Source organism: Lasioglossum baleicum, chromosome 5, assembly GCF_051020765.1.
Source record: "Lasioglossum baleicum chromosome 5, iyLasBale1, whole genome shotgun sequence".
Lineage (NCBI taxonomy): Eukaryota > Metazoa > Arthropoda > Insecta > Hymenoptera > Halictidae > Lasioglossum > Lasioglossum baleicum.
In genome coordinates, this window is record NC_134933.1 from 13,472,592 (window position 1) to 13,493,272 (window position 20,681).

General features: G+C 37.9%; 3 protein-coding genes and 1 long non-coding RNA gene across 11 annotated transcripts in view; 1 reads left to right on the forward strand and 3 right to left on the reverse strand.

Moving 5' to 3' along the window:
• The window catches only part of Rock2 (Rho-associated, coiled-coil containing protein kinase 2), an 11,977-nt gene extending 9,934 nt beyond the window's left edge, over positions 1-2,043 (reverse strand). For all 5 annotated transcript variants that reach the window (XR_013009011.1, XR_013009009.1, XR_013009010.1 and 2 more), the window contains exons 1-4: positions 1,885-2,043; positions 748-1,074; positions 420-580; positions 9-347 (exon numbers count right to left, since the gene is read on the reverse strand). Coding sequence is in view for 2 of the 5 variants with exons in the window: in XM_076423920.1 (XP_076280035.1) it covers positions 9-347; positions 420-580; positions 748-928 (681 nt within the window). In the remaining 3 variants the exon portion in view is untranslated. The remainder of the gene's footprint in view (positions 1-8; positions 348-419; positions 581-747; positions 1,075-1,884) is intronic.
• LOC143208948 (uncharacterized) lies at positions 1,955-4,286 on the forward strand. The gene is made up of 2 exons (XR_013009012.1): positions 1,955-2,772; positions 2,897-4,286. It is a non-coding gene; the product is annotated as an uncharacterized LOC143208948 (long non-coding RNA).
• On the reverse strand, positions 3,837-10,860 carry LOC143208935 (peroxidasin homolog pxn-2). Of its 3 annotated transcripts, none has more exons than XM_076423936.1 (8): positions 9,745-9,800; positions 6,708-7,479; positions 6,146-6,573; positions 5,704-5,951; positions 5,181-5,430; positions 4,999-5,117; positions 4,709-4,868; positions 3,837-4,286 (listed from the first exon to the last, which is right to left on the reverse strand). In XM_076423936.1, the coding sequence occupies exons 1-8, from the start codon at positions 9,798-9,800 to the stop codon at positions 4,208-4,210; spliced, it is 2,112 nt and encodes a 703-aa protein (XP_076280051.1). In that variant the 3' UTR covers positions 3,837-4,207. The 3 variants fall into 3 exon arrangements, with proteins under 3 accessions (XP_076280051.1, XP_076280050.1, XP_076280049.1); XM_076423935.1 differs by having other exon boundaries at positions 3,838-4,286; positions 6,708-7,101; positions 9,745-10,860; XM_076423934.1 differs by having other exon boundaries at positions 3,841-4,286; positions 6,708-7,493; positions 9,745-10,860.
• Positions 10,861-10,994: 134 nt separating this feature from the next.
• On the reverse strand, positions 10,995-13,793 carry Prp3 (pre-mRNA processing factor 3). 2 transcript variants are annotated; one of them, XM_076423938.1, is made up of 5 exons: positions 13,339-13,793; positions 12,898-13,109; positions 12,045-12,831; positions 11,612-11,969; positions 10,995-11,524 (listed from the first exon to the last, which is right to left on the reverse strand). In XM_076423938.1, exons 1-5 carry the CDS (start codon positions 13,484-13,486, stop codon positions 11,125-11,127), a joined length of 1,905 nt encoding a protein of 634 aa, XP_076280053.1. In that variant the 5' UTR covers positions 13,487-13,793; the 3' UTR covers positions 10,995-11,124. The 2 variants fall into 2 exon arrangements, with proteins under 2 accessions (XP_076280053.1, XP_076280052.1); XM_076423937.1 differs by having other exon boundaries at positions 11,612-11,987.
• Positions 13,794-20,681: the final 6,888 nt, after the last annotated feature.

The window sequence follows — 20,681 nt, forward strand, 5'->3', positions numbered from 1 at the left end:
ATACATACAGCATCCATTCTCATACAAGTACCAAAATCAGCAAGTTTTAAATGACCATGTTTATCGAGTAACATATTGTCTGGTTTTACATCTCGATGAACAAATCCCATTAGATGTATCGCATCTAATGCCAGCACCACTTCCGCACAATAAAATGTTGCCCACTTTTCTGGCACTTCATAGTTAGACATTAGGTTTACTAGATCACCGCCCGGCATATAGTCCATCACCATATAAAGATACTTTTGATCTTGAAATGCAAAATGCAGTTGAACTATCCATTGGGAATTTGCATGTGCCATTATATCACGTTCTTCCCAAAAAAAGGCTGAATCGGATCTTTTGATCTATAAAAAATGTATATTTCATATACAATTGTACTATACTTTAATTATTGTATATTCGTCGACATCTCTTACCATTTCGAATTTACTGAGTAACTTCATAGCGTACACTTTTTGCGTAGATCTATGTCGTACCAATTGTACTTCTCCAAATGCCCCACGGCCTATCACTTTTATCAAAGTGAAATCATCCATGTGCATTCGCATTTTACAAATATCATGAGCGACCATGTCATCTGAAATTCAAAGTAATTTCTTTTACATGTTCTTTCACTGTTCGTTTAACAATTTAACAAGAATAATGCATTAACTTGTCGGACGCAATCGGATCCTACGTTATTATTAAATATCCTATTTCTGTGAGTTAATATTTTATATTAACAAAAAAAAACGAAATACTTACATCTATTCATGTATGCTTCTATATTCTTCATACGTTTTACACTAGGATGATCACAATCTGCTACCAAGGCTTGGACTGTATCCAACAGGCAATCAATATTTGTAACGCTTCTTGGATCTCTTATACGCTCCTCTAGCACCCTCAGGCGCCTGCGCCTGTCTTCGTCTCTCAATGCATCCATTTCTTTTATTCGAAGCTAACAAGTAATTTGCCTCAAAAATGTATTGTCCCGTTTGATGCATCAAAAGCAATGCAGAACGAAAGACTACATGTAGTGTGAGTAGAATTTAAGCACTGTTGCAATACTAGATGGGCAGTCCATGTTTCCTGAAGAAATAAAACAATGTTATAGTCGCACAACTCTTGCGCACACAAATATTTTTGTTACACATAAGAATTTGAAACAATGAACAACTACTACATAGATGTTAAAAAAAGAAAACATATCTATTTTAATATATATCTAATCATCAGAGATATGACCAATGATAAGAAGAGAACAAGTTAATTGTTGGTACATACGTTGCACTATAAAAATAAATTTTGTGTACCAAAGATACATTTAAATAAACACTGTCTAAAGAAACAAAAAATTAAATTCTCACATTTGTTCTCATCCAGAAGCGAGAACAAATTCGAATGAACTAAAACAAAAAAACAAAATTGTACTGAATACTGAGAAAAAAGTTGTTGATGAACACTGCAGCACATATTGTATGATTTACACAATGTGAACAATCATTAAGAAACACTAATTGTCTAACTAATTCGGAAAGAAGAATCGTCTAAATAATATATCACGAAATATATTTCACTTTAAATCAAGTTTTCAAGTTGCAAACAAAACTATACTAACGAGTCTTGTCACTTTCATCGAAAAGAATTTTCGCGATGAGAATGTAACTTGTGGAAATTGTTAAACAAACTCAAAGCTTTATAAACACTTTGTATTTTAATATACAACTGGAAACTAAGCATTTGACGAACTGACAAGTCGAAGAAGTCTGTCAGGAAGCTTGTAGAACTAAGGTGGATCCCATGCAGGTGCTTCTAAACCCGTCACAAATGATTTTTAACATATCTCGCATATTCCACGGTCAGTTAATTAATGACAGCAAAATATCTGCTTCAACATACCTAATATTACGAATACCGTGTCCAGTACACCTTCTACTTGGATAAAAATACTGTAAAATACATTATTTTTCTAATAAATTGTTCGCGATTGCACACAGCTGAGCTGTGCATGCGCCATTGGGAAAATTCACAACGGTGGTCAAAGCCAAAGCCATTGAAAAATCCGCGGAAAACTTAAAATTGTACAAGCCGTTCTAATTTCATACGTAACGTACATACAAAAAGAATTCACAACTTATATTTCAAACGATAAAAACGATTTCAGACGGTTATTTCCAAGTTATTCAATTTAAAATTCTCTTAACATCTTTAAAGCAATTTTAATTTATACTATATCCACACTACTTGTATCGTTCATTGTATAAAAATTAACAACATCGAAATCACTCTTTTTTCATGCATACATATTTATGTGGATCGAATTATGTTCAAATAATTTCGAACAAATTATCAATAACCACAATAAAGTCGTTGAATCGAAGCATCGACTTCGGAAAAACAACGTAATGGAGCGGAGCGTAAGAATAATCAAGATGGCGTGGTATTCACGCAGCAAGTGAGAGGCGGATTTCTGTCAGTTTCGAATCTGCTTGTTGTTCTCGTCTCGAACAGAGAAATTCCGAATGAATAGCACGATCGAAGTTCATTCAATGAATTCAATGTATCGTAACAGAATCACAGCTATTAAAAGAAAAGGAGACGACAAATGCACCCAATCATCCGAATGCATACAGTTGTACCTGATTACAGAGAGTCTGGTTATAGCAGGTTATAGCAGGTTATAGTGTTATAGCAGAGAGGAAATATGAGCAAATGTGAGTAAGTACTCACGCCCGAGAATTCGTTGCCTTCGGGAAAGTGCTGCACCAAGCGGCTAATTCGAAAAAGGTAGAAATCTGCACAATTTAATTCGACTCGGTGTTATAGTGTATTATTGTACAGTCACATTTTAAAACATATTTTCTTTTCTTGTTCTAAATTGTACTTATTTTTAGTACACATTTATTTACAGCTTTGTAAAATTGTAAACCGACATAAAATTCGGTGTTTTCTTACGCCCTCTAAAATATATTGTGGCTAGAGTAAGAAATAGAAGGGCATCGACGGCATCTCGTCGGTGCAGAAGGCCACTGTGGAGATCTAAGGTCTAATTGTAATTCTAATTGTAAGATCATAACATGCCGTGTTCCAATTCCAAGATTACTTCATCTACCAGATGACGGATGTGGGTAAAGTGAAGTCGCAGTACCTAGAGGGGGAAGGGGAATCGTCGCCGTATCTCATTCTGTGTAAGTATTTATGGGAACTATAACTGTCATATATACATATTTTATTTTATTACTCGTTCATTTTTACTTTACTCTTATTATTTAAAATATGGCTAACTCATTTTGTCAATTATAATTTAGAAAAAGTTAAATTTTAATGTAGATGTTCATAATATTACATCTGTATTTATTTCCTCACAACTTACTTTATTTAGAAAAGAAAGAATAGTAAGAACAATATATATGCGATATTAAATATAAAATACTAACTTGTGAAAAGATATGTTTGTATCACTTTGAATTGTGACGTGACTTGTGGGCACCAGATACTCCGTTATCTTGGAACACAGGGTCCTATGCATATCCTATACTTATGCCAAGTCTATAAGTATGTATGGTCTAAGGAGGATATCCTCGTCGGTGAGAAGAGAAGTGAGACTTCTCACGACTCATGACTCGCGATTCGCCACGACCTGTTACTGAATAGCACAAGGGCTGTACGTCGTTGGTGATTGAAGTTATGATCAAATATTGATTTATTTGTACTTGCAAACATTTTGATAAAGAATGTTTTATGAAAAACGCATGTCACCTTTTAATTATACTAACTAAGTTTAAAACTAAACATATAATAAATAATGATGAAAATTAATCTTTTAAGAATGTAGAAATGGAAGGAATGGTTGTAAGGAAACGTACAATAAAAATTTAAACGCAGATGAAACTAGTAAGGATTTGCATTATAAAGTAAATTGTACAGACCATATCAACAATTAAAGCAAATGTAAAGCAAATTTGTGCATATTGTATTGAACATAGTATCTATGCTACGTGTATTATTTATTGTGTTTCACAGAATAAGTTTTATAAAAGGAATATCCCTGAATTCATTACACAATTTTTAATTTACTTAAGGAATAGTGCTGTATCTATCCTTTCCTATTGTAAGGAGCAACACGTTAATTATATTATACCTTTAAGTAATAGTAGCTAAAATTAGGATTCGTTATGTACAATCAAGGACATATTATCCTGTGTAGACTGCTACGAAAACGTTACGGAACCTTATTCTCTTTCCAAACTGAAAAATTTGGCGACTCACTCGTGTGTATCGAACAATTGATCATATTATTTCTGAAAGTGGAAATATCGTTATTATTTAATTATACAGGGGTGGCCGGACGGGTGGTACAACCGAGCAAGATGCCATGTAAAAATAAGTCGAAAGAAAGGAATAACATTTATTTGTTTAACGCTTCGTTTTCGAGAAAATCGAGTTTGAAAATGCAGCGAATACACGTGCTATTGCATAGAAATCGTCTGACGCGTCTGACCATGATCAACCAATTCTACTTTCTGCATATACTAAAGCACGCAAACCTGGCGGAACTTTAAATTCGATTTTCTCGAAAATGAAGCGTCAAACGAAAAATTGCTATTCCTTTTTTTCGACTTATTTCTAAATGTAGTATCACTCTCTGCTCGGTTTTACCACTCGTCCGGCCACACCCTACATATTAACCTGTATAATGGCTACATATAAATAAGACACTTACAAAAAACGATCTCGCAGAAGAAACGCCCTGGGTTGCATTAGATGCACTCTGTCGCCATTGTAGCACAGAATCTGCGCCATTGTAATTTTCCGAATTTCTTCTAATTGATTTAAGGTATACGAGCCTGGTGTGTTCGCATTTTCGTACCAATATCTGTCACCTGTGCCATATAGATACGAATAATTATATTAATGTAATTACTGCATATGCTGCACGTACTTTCACGACTATTTGGAAAATGGAGATCGTTTAATTAGATTTTTACTATATAGCGTGCTAAACTCACTTACCAAAACGAATGTTGCGGAAAGTACGACCTAATAAACAAAGAAATGTTGGTCCCAGAACAGAGTCAGACACAGTTGCCTCCGAAAGTGCTCCTGTCACAAGGTCTATGTCTTGCACGTCTCTGTTTATCAAACAACAAAATTAAAAAAAACTTTGAAGACAATTATTAAAAGGAAAAACTTACTTATAAACGGACCGAAGTTTCTCTATAGTATCTTTGGCCATTGATCCTCTAAGATTATCAAAGTCGTTAATATCCGGCAAATCACAGAACGATCGCCATCTGATGTAAGATGGCAAGCCGTGATCCCGTCCCTGTTGTATGACTTGTGCAGCATAGTCCACAGCGATATCGTTGCTTTTTCCATCGTGGAAGTATCGTTCCAAAAGGATTTCATTCAATCCTGGCGGTAAAGGCTTCCTAGAATGTCCCGCTGTCACGGAAATTAAATCTTGCATCCTAGATCGTCATTAAAACCAAGTTCTCATGGGACAACGTATCGGTAGTAGACTGTGGTATTATTGAATAAAATTGCATTCAAACGCTATTTGTGCTTCCAATGTTTTATGATTTGAGTGATGCGACTAGTATTTGGCAGGTAGAGACATTATTCAAGTATCTTATGGGAGCACTCAGCTTCGGATCTTACGAGACACGAACGTCATACATCCAGGTATATTTTAAGATGCAAATAATTTCAACCAACCTGTAGCGCCGACGATCAGACGATCGATGGCTCCGGCTTCGTAAAACTCTTGCGGAGCATAGAAGGCCGACAATAAGGATCTTTCTCCGGACTTTAACGCCGATCGTGAGTCAACTAGGTCGAGGGTTTTCGGGGTCAGCGCGGCCACGAAGAAGAGTCCAGCCGACGCAACCGAATTCGCAAGCGCCGCGTCCGTTCGCGTATCATAGCCGCGAAAGTATCCTCGATGCGTTAACCGTAACTGATACCTTTAATATTGTACCAGAACTATTAAATAGACACGCACGGACGCATTAACATTTTCAGAGAAAATGCGGCCGGGAACGCGTCGCATCGTGCAGAACTAACTAAGTTATTTCAACGAAACGGTCTACGTGTACGTTTTTCGAGTGAACCTGTTAATCCGTTAAATTAATTATGGCACGAAAGAGAGTGCACGTACTTGTCGAGGGCTGTTTCGCCGAGAACAACGGGCAGAAACTCGTTATAAGTTATATGCTCCATTTCCGCGATAACGATCCTTCTTGCCTCCTGGTAGAGTCTCTCGTCGTCCCAGTCAGGATTCAGTTGTCCCAGCTCTGTAGCGACTCGGTTATGTTCTCGCAGAAAAAGCACGTGCATTAGAGTGAGACCGGGGTTCTCGTTTACCCGCGAATCCCCGCTAAGAAAACATGGGAAAGCTTTGTTCGCGCTACGGCAACTTTCGTACTTCGGAGAAGGCATGGGCAAATTCTTCCTCTGCGTGTTCAGCAAACCGCTCTTCCCAGATCGCAGGGTCCTCGCTACCTCTTCGGAACTTCCATAAACCGGGGAGAGGTCCAGATACGAGGACGCCTGGTTGATCTGCTGTCGGGAGCCCAGTTTGCATCCCTACGTTTAAATATTGCCTCTGTACGCTGCTCGTAAAATTTTCTACTCAACACCTTTTTAATCCTACGTCTTATAACACAATCAGAAAGAAATCAAGCGTCTCACATAATACGTATATAAGACGTTTCTGTTACCTGAAACGAGTTTCCCGGGTGCGGCGCTGATCTCGAGTATTCCATGCACCCGATGGCGTTATCAGCTCGAATGGGAAAGCACTCCGGATGAAAGTGTTCGTAGTCCACATTGCAACATTTCAGTTTCGCACCGTCAGGCAGTTCCATTTTCGGCGTGTGAGCAAGATCGTGAACGAGAAACTGGCCAAACAGTGCGGTGAGCGCCATCAGATAGGGGTGTTTAAGATCTAGGCCCCCGGAGTGCACTCTCAAAGAGACCTCCCTGGCACTGGGCAGATCCGTTCGCGGCAAAGAAACACCGTCTACGTATTCAGGTGGCAGAAATCTTGTGTACGGTTCTAGAGCGGCGCCCCATGTCGGGTGTAAGCCGTTGTTGCACCTTCCGCTGTGCGTTCTGTACCGAGAATCGAATTGTTTGCAACTGGCCATCGCTTGTAAAAAGGTGGACGAGTCAGGACAATGAATGGCAGCTACGGAAGGCAACACGGAGGACGCCTCTTTTGACGACATGTTCAACGCCTCCACTAGCATCATCGCCATCGTTTCAATTCGTAGAGCTTTCCTCGAGAGATTTTGCGCGTGCTCGGTTATTTCGTGGGACGCGCTCAGGAAGTACGACGGGGAACCATGATTCAAATGCGTGTGCGAGCTCTGAATCGCTTGCTCGGCCTGATGGTACTTTTGCATCGATACGTTCGTACGCTTATTCAGATCCAGCAACATGCTCGACGGCAGGGTCGCACTCTCGACGAGTACAAACGCAACGAGGAATCTGCGAATCGGAATCTAAGGATAGGAAATATAAATTTGTTCTTACATATAGCTGGAAGTGGTTCGTTCTGATTTGAAAATGATATAATCTCGAATACTGGGGCAAGATCGAATGGTTACGGTAGACCTTTAAGAAACAACGCTGCGGAGAACTTGCTCAATAGCAAATAACGAGAATGTTGCAGCAATTGTAGTCCCTTGAAAGTACGGGATTCATCGACTACTTTTAACGAAGTTGAAAATAATAGCGTTGCACGAAATACCGTAACCTTCGGTGTCGTGGGAATGCACGCGAGAAGTTCAAACTAGCCGCGACTATGTTAAATCGTCCCATGAAATCGCGTCTTTTATCGTTCTGTTAGTTACATTAATGTTTGGGACACACCCTTGCAGATTATGGAACGTTTGTCGCAAACACCTCCTTGATCAAGACATTTCCTTATACAATTTCTGAGATTTCGTGCGCGAAAGACGCAGGTTTACGAGACAGTAAAAGTACTTTCGGCAACACGGAACCCTTCAGCATCGGCGACGTGAGAGTTTATTATTCGCGAAGTTGATGTCGCCGTGGTAATGTTATATCTCCCACCGGTGAATTCGTGAGAAATTGTTTCTAACATGTATTCTACGGTACACCTTGAGGTTACCTAATAATTGTCATGTAAATTCAACAGTTGTCTTATTCTCTGACTTGACAATGATGAGATAGGGATCAATCATTAAAAAGACAATCGCAGGGTTGGGCCATGTAGATTACGAGTTTTCGTCGGTCTTACATCCGCATTGTAAGCGAAATGGGGTATACGTGACAAAGCCGGCTGCCTTCCCGTGTGATAGGATTTTGGGGACGGGAAGATTCGCATGATTTCCCGATAAAACGGCTTCCTTATTAGCGAAATGTAGGTCTACCAATATTGAACGAGTCGCGTGATCCGTTTCAACATTTATCACCGAGAATCGCAATGAACTTCCAGAGACTACGGAGACCTTGTCTGGAAGATATCTTTTCGCCTCAATCTAAGACAACGGGTTCGCCGGTTTTACCCTTATCACGTTAAATTCATTCATTGATTCGCCTAGATTCCGGCGGCAATCTTCTGGCTCGGTATAATGCGTTGGTTTTTCGATCGTTCCAATATGGTACACCGCTAGAACAAATTAAAGCGACCTTAAGAGGGGATCGAAGGATCGCTGTCTGACATTTAGACGCCTTCCTGGTTCTTCTGTGATTTCCTTACGTAACCTTCTTTGCTCCCATGATTAGGAGACCATGTAAGTAAATGGGCGCCATTTTTTCCTCTGACTCACCGATGGAGAACCGCTACTTCGAAGTTTGTTTAGAATTTCTTTGGGAGGACGTGGGTCGTCGCTCCTCATTTTCCGAAGATTTGAACTTGGATAAACATTAATAGAAATTTTAATATCGAATACATTTTTTCATTCAGAGTACTTTTGGACATGGACCATGGACCTTGAGTTAGGAAACTCAAAAAGAAAGTTTTTGAAGCTTTCAAACGAGCGGACTTTGTTCGTAAGTATATAGCTAATAATTTTTGGTAATATCGATTAGCATTTAAAACAACATCAATGACCTTGAAATTTCAGAAAGTGTGACCTTGAGAAAAAATACTTTTTATCACAATGTTTATCTCCAGGATACAAATGTATGTTTCTTTTAGAATATCCTTACGTTATGTACATTTGCAACAATAAAGTGTATGGAAAATAAATAATATTCATGTACAGACTTCTTCGTCGTTTGTTGCCTGCTTCGCGATCGAAGTGTAGATTCATCTAACTAATTGAAAATATTCCAAGTGGGAAACAGTTTGGTACTGAATACCTCAAAACTTTCTCAACACGTTCGCTGAGAACCCGAAAAGTCTGCTAATTAACTAACCCGCCAAATTGGCTGCATCTTGTTAGTCACACGAGGCGAGTCCTGAGAGAAAAATCAGCTTGCTCCGAGATCGAATAATTAGCAGAAAGAAAGTAGTAAACGTTATTCTGCCGTTCGATTGTTTCTCCTGTATCACGTGACTCGCGGGAATTAAATTTGAAATTCTAAATAGAAAACGCGCGGTATCCCAGTTTTCGTTGATTGCGAAAGCGTGAATGGAAATCGATGAAACTGTTTCCAAGGTGTCAGCGTCCCGACGGATTATTAATCTTCTAGGAAAGCGGTTTCAAATTATCCGATAGTCACTATAGTTTGAGAAAGCCGCGTTTATCACTTATCTGACAGAACGAAAGCAGAAACACTTACCGGGACAGGAGGATGAATACATGGTCGATCGATCTCCGTTCCACGCACGTTGACATTCTCTCAAAATGATTCTTTCACTCGCCGGGGAATGACTATTTTAAAGGCAGTAATCGATCCCTGTATTAACACGCGATAGAATTCATTTGCCTTGGCGGATTTCGCAAGACTTGCGCCGTGCATGTACGAGAAGATGTAGCGGCAAACCTGAACTGAGACCGATCCTCGAACGAAAGTAAAACCTGTGTGCGTCCGGTCGGATAAAAGAGTGGGGCTCGGTAAGGATCACAGTAATATAGGGTGTCAACAATATACCGGCGCGTAACACTTACTTAGGAGCTACGGTAAAAGTGCATCGTTGCTCCAGTCGGATTGGTATTATGAACGAGACCAAGGTTCACCTTTCATAGACACTGTTGGCCGCAGTCGCGGTTGGACGTACAGTTTCAAGGCTCAAAAGTGCATTTGCATCTTCCCATAGACATCTACAATGCATCTACGATCCACGTACCTATACACCCCGTTTGTGTTCGTTCACAGCGTGCCGCGCGTTGGCATCGCGATGTCATTGCGCTATGCTAATTAACACTTACGGGCTTGACCGTAATGTCGGCTCTGGATGTACATTCTTACAAACATCGCGAATGATCAACCCTCGCGCGAGTGCAGGGTCGTTTTGACCCAACTGTGACTGGTTCTATTTATTTATTTATTTAAAACGTGATAATCCCCATACTCTCCTCGGGTGAAAATTCACTTGTTTTCAATTTTTCAATGTGTAAAATGAAAATTTTCGAAACCTGCGGAAGGATCCTTTGTTCAATTATTTTTAAGGAATATATGATTATGATGCTAAAGGGAGCAACTCATTTTTGCTACAAAAATTTTACACTATTTCTTTTTAACTTTAAGAATATGACACTAAATTATTTTTGAAAATAGAGAACATTAAAATTTTACGAAAATGATTTGGCAATGCGTATAGACAACACGACGTGCTCAAAATTAATCAGTGTCACAAAACATTCTTTCATGCATTTTCTTGGTCATACTATAACCAAAATTTCGTAACATTTTTTATATGACAAATTTATTTTTTGGATAATAAACATGTTGATCTTCAATTCACACTTCAGTTGAATATTTTATCAGTTCAATTGTACAATTCAAATAAAGGGTTTCTAGAATCAGTTAAGAAGGACTTCCAATCAGAGTTCTCTTGAGCACTTTTATTCTCGCTCTGTCTGTCATAGTTTATTACAGATTTGATTATTTACTATTACGTTCCAATAGCGATTGCTTACTTACATGGTATTAAAATTATCTATGCTCACATTTACATCAGCATGGTAGTGTTTATTGCTCGAATTACAAAACTTGGTTCTAAGATCGAACATCATCCGTGTTATCAAGAACAGCTCCGCTGTAGGCTAAGTCCCAATAGTGCTCGACCTGATGCTTCTTAAAGTGCTCCCGAGCCATTTTCTCGATTGGGCAAACTTTGAATTTGATTTCACCGAAGTGACGTTGTTTGCTAGTGCCTTCCCAGACAGGGACACACTTGTTCGGTACGTCATTGCCGTCATTATCCTTTATAGTATCCTCTTCCCATTTAATGCGATTCATCATTAAACGTTTATACTTATTTAATTGCTTTGCACCCCCTTCTACTACAACAACGTTGCAGTCACGGAAGAGCATCACGCAACCAGTGAGGTAAAGCTGTTTCGCATTCGTTTCTACCTTGAACTTCTTTGAAGCGTTATTTAATAGATCACGTATTCTATAAAAAATAATGTTAATCATTAGTAACACTTTCTTATGAAAATAATGGTAAATATTGTATAGTTTCCATCGTTTTTTTGCATACCTGTAAACAGCCACGTGTACACCAAGTGTAGTATCTTCCTTAAGTTTCCTCGCCTTCTTTTCACGCCGTTGATCGGCGGTTAATCGTCGTGCTGCATTAGCGTCTTCGTGTGCTTTCAACCTTTTAGCCATTTGCTGTCGAACATGAGCTTCTATTTTGGTAGGATCCTGGACGGCTTCTGTACCTAATACTCTCATGAGATTTGAAATTCTTAATTTCGGCTCCGGTGGTGGTTCAAGGCCTAATCGAATTTTTTCCTGTTCTTCCTTCCATGCTTCGCGCCTATTTTGCCTGCGTAACTTTTTACGTTCCTTCTTCGTTAAAAATACCGGCATATATATTGGCTTCAACGGGTCGGCTGAAAAGAATGCATACACTAAATAGCTAAATTGAAATTGCCTTTCATGGGTCACGTCTTCCAAAAGATACGTACTTGGTGGCCGCATTTGTGTAGGATGTTCTACGAGATTAGTAATAGTAGAATTTTTAATTCCTGTAGGCTCATCTTCGTTTGGATATCCTCCTGTTAATATAACAGAGTCCCACCATTCCACATTAGGCACATCTTCGCTAAGAGCTTCAGTTTTCGGTGCTATAAGTGCCAATTTAGTTGCTGAACTTATACCGGTTTTTCTAGCGATTTGACTAATTTCGTTTTGTAGCTTCTCTAATTGGGCCTTCATACGAATTCTCTCTGCTAACTGCTGGAACTTTCCTGGTTCATGGAATTTTAGTGTACGTTTACCACGCACTGCTGGTTTCACGCCTATCCTAGTGTCGAAAAAGTGCGTGTCCTGAATTTCTTCAGGACCCTTGGATTCTTGTAACTGTGCTTTGAACTCTTCACGCTTTTTTGCACGTATATTGGCTTTCAATGTTGGCACCACTTGTGTAAGTTGAACTTCTTTGCCTGTTATATCTACTGTCCTTCCTGATTCGTCTAAGATTAATGGAGTCGGTTTGTCAGGTACGCTGACATTGCCGAGGAGACCTGAGCTGAGTTTACTTCTGATTTGAGCTTGTAATGCAGCAATTTTTCGTGCTTTATCAGAGTCCGTTTTACTTAAAAGACCTTGGTTATACATGCTACCTACTGTTGGTAATGAATCTCGTGTTTTAAGCAACGGTTTTATTGGAGATATCTCTTCTTGCTTAATGGCCTTTAATGCTCTCTTGCGTTCTTCAATTTCTCTTTGAGCATTAGCCATCATTTGTCGTATCTGTACAAATACCGTTAGCATAAACATAGGTAATGTTCTACTTAAACACTAATAAAGATTACATACCTTATCTGCAGATAATTGTGCTTCCGTTGTCTTTTCATTTTTCACATCATCATCTCTAAATCTAGGTTTCTTCGCTTCTTTTTCTTTATCTTTATCCTCCACATGATTGCGCTTCTTACTCTTCTGTGCTGCTTTGGCATCATCATAGATTGCAAATATTTTTTCAGTTAACTTTGAAGCCTTTTTGTCTTCCAATAAAGCAGATAGTTTATCTAAAAGAATATCAGACATGTCAATATCTTCATTTTAGTAAACTCGAGTTTTCGATTGATGCGTATTGTACATAAGACATATACGTACACACATTAAAACTATGCAATAATTATACAAAATGTACAGTATGTTATAACAGCTTATAGTATTGGATTTAAATTATTATTATCCTTTGCTACCACCCTTAAGGTATCCTATCAAATTTATAATGATTTTTTCAATACTAACCTGCCGTTTTACGTTTATCGTAGCCAGAGGTAATACAGTTGACAGCCGTGGTAACGATAGCAGGTTCTCCGAAACCAAGGAACTTATGAACCGCTTTCTCAATTTGCGGTTTCATTTCGTCTATTTCTTTTCTTGTTAAATACGCCATGTTTCGAACTTCGTTAGAGAAGATTAATTCGTGTAAAACACCGTCAACTTAGGAGAAAATAGTTTACCTCACAACATAACCTCTAAGCGCTACAAGGTTATGTACTGCATATCAGTTATACTTCCACATTGAGGTACGGTTACCTTATGCTTCACAAAATGTCAAACAGGTCGTTACTTTAGAAAGAATAGTCATGATAACGTTCATTTTCTAATTAAATGTTGGCAAATATACTCAAATATCTTCGACATCACATTGCAAAATCGCAATTGTTATTTCAGTATTCACTAGGCAGTTTCACCAACTTGTACACAAAACATAAATGATCTAGAGAATTCCCTAGGCATCTATTTACAATATATTCTCTCTGAATATATATGAACTGTGGAACCTTAAATACAAAGATATTTTAACTGATCAGTAAATGAAAATCAATTAAATAATTCAGTTCGTATATCTTCGTTGATCTTCGATGTGAATTGTAGACTGTTGTAGACATCAGCTAGGGTTATTGGTTTTCTGTTGGCAGAACACTGGCAGAACACACACGATGGGAAGGAAGCATTTCACGAATTGTGAAATGAATAGGCTTGACAATAGGCTTGATCAAAATATATTTGCATGTTATTTAAATCTTTTTGCAAAGTTTTACAAAGTATAAGTTACGATATGAATCAAATTATACATATATAGATATTTTCCATTCTTTGGCGAGAATAACTTTTGTGGACAATTAATTACACGCTCACCGTTATCGATATCTTATTAATGTAGGCTTGATAGTGAATAATAGTGTGTAATAATATCATTTTCTTAAAATTCGTTTAATTTTGTGTGGACTCTTGATTTCTTGTTTCCGGAAATTTTTCAGAAATAAGGTACATAAGTTTAAATTATTGGAATCAGTTTTATGGCACTTGAATTACATTGTTGGGTTACTAGCTCCATCTGGCGTTCCAAACCGATATTATCTTCGATTTCGATAATTTCGTCAACCGAGGATCAATGGTTGCGAACTGCGAACTTGTTAGAATTTCATTATGCAAAATTCGAATTGGAATAGCTCTGCGGCTTTTTGCATAGATACAAATTTTTATGGATTATTTGATGGAAATTCGAGTCAAAGAAGATTCCCTTTGTTATTTAACTGGGATGACAATATCCTTAATAATTATTAGACTCCGGATTTTATGTATTTATAACAAGAACCAGTGAAAATATTAAGACTTTAAGTGTATTAATATATTATTTTCACCACATTAAAATTATTAATGAAGAATATAGATTATATTTAGCTCCTGTGTCTTGCAATTGATGCACAAACTTTTTATTTTGCATAAACATCCGGAGTTGAATAATTACATACGAACGAGTCCTACAGTTGAGAAGGCCATTCCACTTAAAAAATTTAACTATTTCTTATTATACTATTGCTTTATAAAATATTGATATAGAAGTTATTTAACTATTAATATTTTCGTGGGTATTTTATTGCACTTACATTTTTTAAACATTTATCAAATGTTAGCGATCTTAACGATACTGGAAAAATCGTTACCACATCCATTTTAGCCAATTAATAACGTTGTGACACGTAATAATTACGGCAATGTACAAACATTTTGAAATGGACAAATGCCCAGGTGCAAACTTCTGAATGCAGCTCTTTAAGCACTGGACATCTGTTGCTACGGAGTACTACAGAAATTCCTGAGAGGTCATCCGCGTGTAATAAATCTAGATTTACGTAAAGTTCTGTGATAGTAACTTTAGATGAAAGCGGCAATGTAAATCCACAAAGTAGCGCAAGTGAATGATGATCCTAAAAAATCCCTGACTATATACGACCGTTTTATCGCGTGGCGGCTTTTTATGCACCACGCCTACGTGCATTTCAAGCGGAACATTTTTTTCAGTAATACAAAGTACTGCTCGCGATACTGAAAGGAACGATTTTATGGAAATTTCATCGGAAAATTTTCTTCAAACCATGCACGTCCCTCACGGTGAAAATTCACCCATTCTCTGTTTTCAAATACCACAAAACCTTTATAATTCCTTTTTTAAGTAATTTCATTCTAACTAATTCGTACAATAGAACGTTGTTTGGCCGAACCACTTTTATCCGAATCAATTAATGCTAAACCTCATATATGGTATACGACCTCTGTTTCATTTAATGCTGTTTTGCATTCAAAATTGATTTCCTAAATTCGTAATTTTAATTCTATGGCAATCAGAAACGAGGGATAGATCACAGTAAATTATGCCTGTAGATCACGTTAATTCCGGGCAGCCTTACAACATAATGTAACCTTGTTAGAGTGAAATGTATAAAGGTGTAAGGGCCGAATGCAGTTCCGAGGCCAACGGAATAACAGTGGACCGATAACCGCAAATGAGAATGGTAGAGGAAACTACGCTGTTCCATGCTTCCCTGGTGACCGATGAGGCCAATTCTGCGAACCGCATTTGCTTCATTGCAAGTTGTTGTTCGAAACTTTTCTGTTAATTGAAACGAAGAAATCGGATCGTTTCTGGCGCTTGTTTTATCCTGCCGACCAATCCTGCAAAAACCTCGGTTGCATTTTGCCATAACAATGCCGAGAAGTATAGAGCAAGAAAATATTTGTATTTTGTATACAAATCCGTAGTGAAGATCGCAATATATCTATCATGTTTTACAGATCATTCGCACTGTTCGTTCAGTGTAATTATAAAATAACAATTTTCTGCGAATTACAAGCTAATAAATCTTTTCCAGAAGGAAGAAGAATTTCTACATAGAATATGATGTATATTTCGATAGTTTAATAAAACGAAGCATATACTATCAATTTTCATTTCTAGAATCAAACGCCGGAGGTTACACTGCACTTTGAATGTGCTCCTCCATAAAATTAACAATTCTGGCGTACGCTCTTTTGCTTTTCCTCCATCCACGATTATTCAGAGGATGGAATAATAAGAAAAAACTAGCATTTCAATTTCGAAGGGAACGAATATTCGTCGGGAATGTTATATAAGACAAGTCAGTCAGGGTTTTTCGACAACAAAAATTGCGATCCGTTCGGGCGCGTGCATACCGAAACGGCTCTCTGATCGAATTTCATTTGTAATTTATCTGAGTAGTAGACGGGTTTTTTCCCGGGTCCGTTCCGGAAAAGGCTTGCATACACACGCATTACCGTCGTGCAGCGATATTGATGCAGACGGGGCTGCACTCGTGAAAGCAACGGCGTGGCGCGCTCACGCGGGTACGTGCGTGTGCATACGGTATTCGCAACGTTGTTGTGTGCCACTAATATTCAGTCAGTACGTATCGGGCCAGTCGTGTTTCTTCGTAAATTTAACGATTTTACCGGCAGACGTGGCTACGTCCCGAAATGATGTACGGTTCGCTCGTATGACTCGGCAGCTAATGCTTTAATATGCGCAAAGGGTGCCATGCCCGTGTCACGCGGATTACCGCTAATTGTAGTTTATGCTTTATACTACACTATTCTCTTGTATGCTATGTCGTCCGTTGGGTATTCGATATGTACGGACCTGTATGTTTACTTGTAGAGGCCAATGCAGCTCCCCATGGATATATATCCACATAACAATTTGTACTTGCGAGAGAGCGCGAGCATTATGTACGCCCTTTCTTCTCTATGCGCAGCGCTCTCGCTTCCGAGTACACATGATGCCATTTTTCAAGGCAACGATTAACCTTGAGTACCACGTCCGCGATACTTACCCTCGAAAATTGATTTTGTGTCAGATTTAGAAGGGTTGAAACGGTGATCACTGATACAAACTTGAAGTTCGCTACATTCGATTCGCTTCGGTTAGATTAAACTAAACTTATTAGGGGAAGGTGTAGCTAAATTTAAGCACTCTGAGTAAAAATTGCTTCGAAACACGCTATACTCATTGATATGCTAATTTATAAAAAATACTACATATAGTCTGAACATTTATTTATTCGAATAAATTAATACAAGCTTGCAAGACTTAACACAAAAACTACAAATAAATGACGTTACACATTGCTCTGTTTTATGCCATACATGGAGATAAGGCGCATGTGTTTGCTCCCAATGTTACATCAGAAGTAATGATATAAAGTAATAATGAATCAGGTAATGATATCTTTATTTATTTCCAAATAGCTCTCGTAAATAACTAAATAAGTAGATTAACAATTCGCCTAACTGTTAGTATTCCAAAGGTAATATGATTTAGAAAGGTTACTTACCTGCTAATGTTTAAAAGAATGAAGAAAATAGGATGGCAATCGATAGAGACAGCAAAAAGGCCACGAAACGCATAATAAAGTAAAGTTTTGATTTCAGAAAAACTTTCGGATTCGTACTGTTCGTGTAGTTCTACTATTTTTTTGTACACTTTTCGGCCCCTCGTGGGGTATGCCCCGCAGTGGAGGGGATATTCGTCTGTAGTCCTACGGTTTCCGTTCTCTTAGATCTTAGATCAAGGCTTTACTTATTGCCATAATAGGGTTCGACAGTCACCGTTATACATTTTTTGAATTTTAGCTTACTAGAACAATCCCAGAGAGTATTATTTGACTATTACTGAAATTATGAAGACGCGTTTGCGGAGCGTGGCTAATCGCGTACGACTAAAAAGGAAACCGCCTGACGCTGTAACGACGATCGCGTCAGTAAAACAAACGGCAATATTACAATGTTCACGGGAAGTATTCATATTGATTCCCATATTCAGCGACCGTTTCTGTGCCACGCTTACGGGGGAAGAAGTTGGGGAAATGGACGACAAAGTTATGTTACGCGCGCCTGCATGTACATGCACCTTGCCCGAGGCTTCACATGTGTATGCATGTGTAAGACAGCCGAACGCGTTCGATGCATTCGAATTGATTTGACTGCAAAAGCGTTTCCTACGCTGCGAGCCACACACAAGATACAAACGGACACGTGTTTACGGAATCCAACGAGTTCAATGTACCTATGTAGAGGCTCAATCGCCTACAAAACCGTTTCGCACTAGCCATTCGTTGCATACTCAATCGTAGGTAAAAGATGAGACTCACTCATGTCAGGCTCTTCGAACTCATTCTTTATAAAATAGTAAAAATATAATATATTGCTAATTTTAACTAAAATATTTTGGAAAAAGTGATTACGGACATTTCTGTTTCCAAGACTGAATCGTTGGCTATAGTAAAATTTCTATTTGTCAAAAGGAGCATCTAATTTACTAAAGGATTTGTGGGCTAATAATACTTCATTTATTCCTAATATATAAGTAAATATAAACGTGGTATACATACGTACCTGTTTCACGTCCGTGTGACCATTGAGTCGTTTTTATGGTGTTTTAATTTACGCACGTGATCCAGATACGAACAACGATTTTTATCATCCTCAACGATGATATTTTTTATTAATATACTCTTCGCGTGCGTACAGTTTGAACAGTTTTATTCGCTCGTTGAAAGAGACTGTAATTAACGCGATACGTAAAAAGGGAATTTATACTTCGATTCTGCTATTCATCTTCGAACCATAAGACTTGTTCGTGTTGTAGACACTATCCGCTTTTAATCTACAGTACTTTTAACGTTCGGATAAACTTATTACCTCTGTTCTAGATTCGTATCGAATGCGGTAATGTCATAAGGTATCGTGTATTCATTGTAACCGCGTATCACGATTATAGACATACTATGTATAAGAGGCTATACAGCAACAGGAAAAATAAAATAATCAGGCTAGTTAAGAACATGATTTACTTTTTGTTCTCGTGCATCGTGCCGGTTGGACGTTATTCTGGTGCGATGAGGGGAAATATTAAAACTTTCTCGATTTTGACAATTTAATTCACTGTAATACTCCAAAATATTCGTTTTCCTTCAACAATTACAATTGATCGAAATCATTAATTCATCATTCTAAACTATCTAATATTCCTCTAATGAAAATGATATTAAAAATAATGCTATTTTAACTTTAAATAACCATAAGATCTAATTTATAAGAAATTGTACAATAATATATTATTGAAATGAAATTTTCCAAAGGGGAGGGGGAACGATCAAACAACATACATTTTCTATAATATATTTTACATTATAAACCAACCATACATCATCATAATAATATCTTATATTCTTAAGCCTAAGCGTGTTTTATCCTATACTCTCATTTATATACTTCCTTCGTATTTATACTTTGTTTACTTCCTCATAGTATTTTATATATGTATATGTATACATATGTACATATGTATATATACACATATACCAATATATATATATATGTGTATATATATATATATGTATATATATTTTATTTATATTCATCATTATTTATATTATATACTATGTCATGTGTATACGTATATATATATATACATATACATATATATAATATGTATATATACATATATGTATATATAATATCATACACGCTCTTTTGTTTCCTCTCACACACGTCTCAGGGCGTCTCGAGTCTCCGTTTCTTTTTTTTTTTTGCTATAATCGCGTGAGAATTGTCTGTTTCGGAGGTATCAGTCCCCTATTATCTCATTCGTTCGCATCCCCTATATACTTGTGCACGTGTGCATCTATGTTTTTTTTTTAGGTAAATGTCGCTCGGTGATTCGTGTGTGGTAGAGTGGCGTGGGTTCTGTATTATCGTTTTTTCCCTCATGTCCGCGCGAGTAATAATCGTGTATAACGCGTCTATACGTCGAGTGTTTTCTCTATCTGTGTGTGGGTATGTATGTCTGCCGCGTGTGTATGGTCTACGGTGTTACGATTTTTTTTTTGTTCTTCTGCGTGTGTGATGTCGGTGATAATAATAGTCGTCGGCACGCGTCCGATACCATGATCGCGCGTTAACGACCTCTATCGCATCGGTACAAATTACATATACAGGTGTACAAGGTTCTCTGCTTGTTCAGGCTGTGTGTCCGGCGATTTGCGGTTTTATCACCTTAAAACTTAAACTGTATGTATAATCGCGAAGAGGCTGCCATAGGACCCCGCGGGCCGTTTATATTTCGACGGGATCTCGCGGAGGATTCGATCGCGCGGACCCGATCACTATATTTATTATATAGCGATCGCTATTCGCCAGTGTTAAATAAAAATATTGCGGACGATGCACGTTATTTTGTTCATATTTATTATTTCTTTCTTTTTTGTTCTGGATGGACGTTGTAC

Coding starts and splice junctions, on each gene's coding strand:
- LOC143208935 (XM_076423936.1), bottom strand. CDS start 9,800: ATGTCAACGTGCGTGGAACGGAGATCGATCGACCATGTATTCATCCTC. Junction 7,480..9,744: donor GTATTCATCCTCCTGTCCCG/GTAAGTGTTTCT, acceptor TCCGATTCGCAG/ATTCCTCGTTGCGTTTGTAC. Junction 5,431..5,703: donor TCTGATCGTCGGCGCTACAG/GTTGGTTGAAAT, acceptor TTTCCGTGACAG/CGGGACATTCTAGGAAGCCT.
- Prp3 (XM_076423937.1), bottom strand. CDS start 13,486: ATGGCGTATTTAACAAGAAAAGAAATAGACGAAATGAAACCGCAAATT. Junction 13,110..13,338: donor CGATAAACGTAAAACGGCAG/GTTAGTATTGAA, acceptor ATATTCTTTTAG/ATAAACTATCTGCTTTATTG. Junction 11,525..11,611: donor GTACACGTGGCTGTTTACAG/GTATGCAAAAAA, acceptor TATTTTTTATAG/AATACGTGATCTATTAAATA.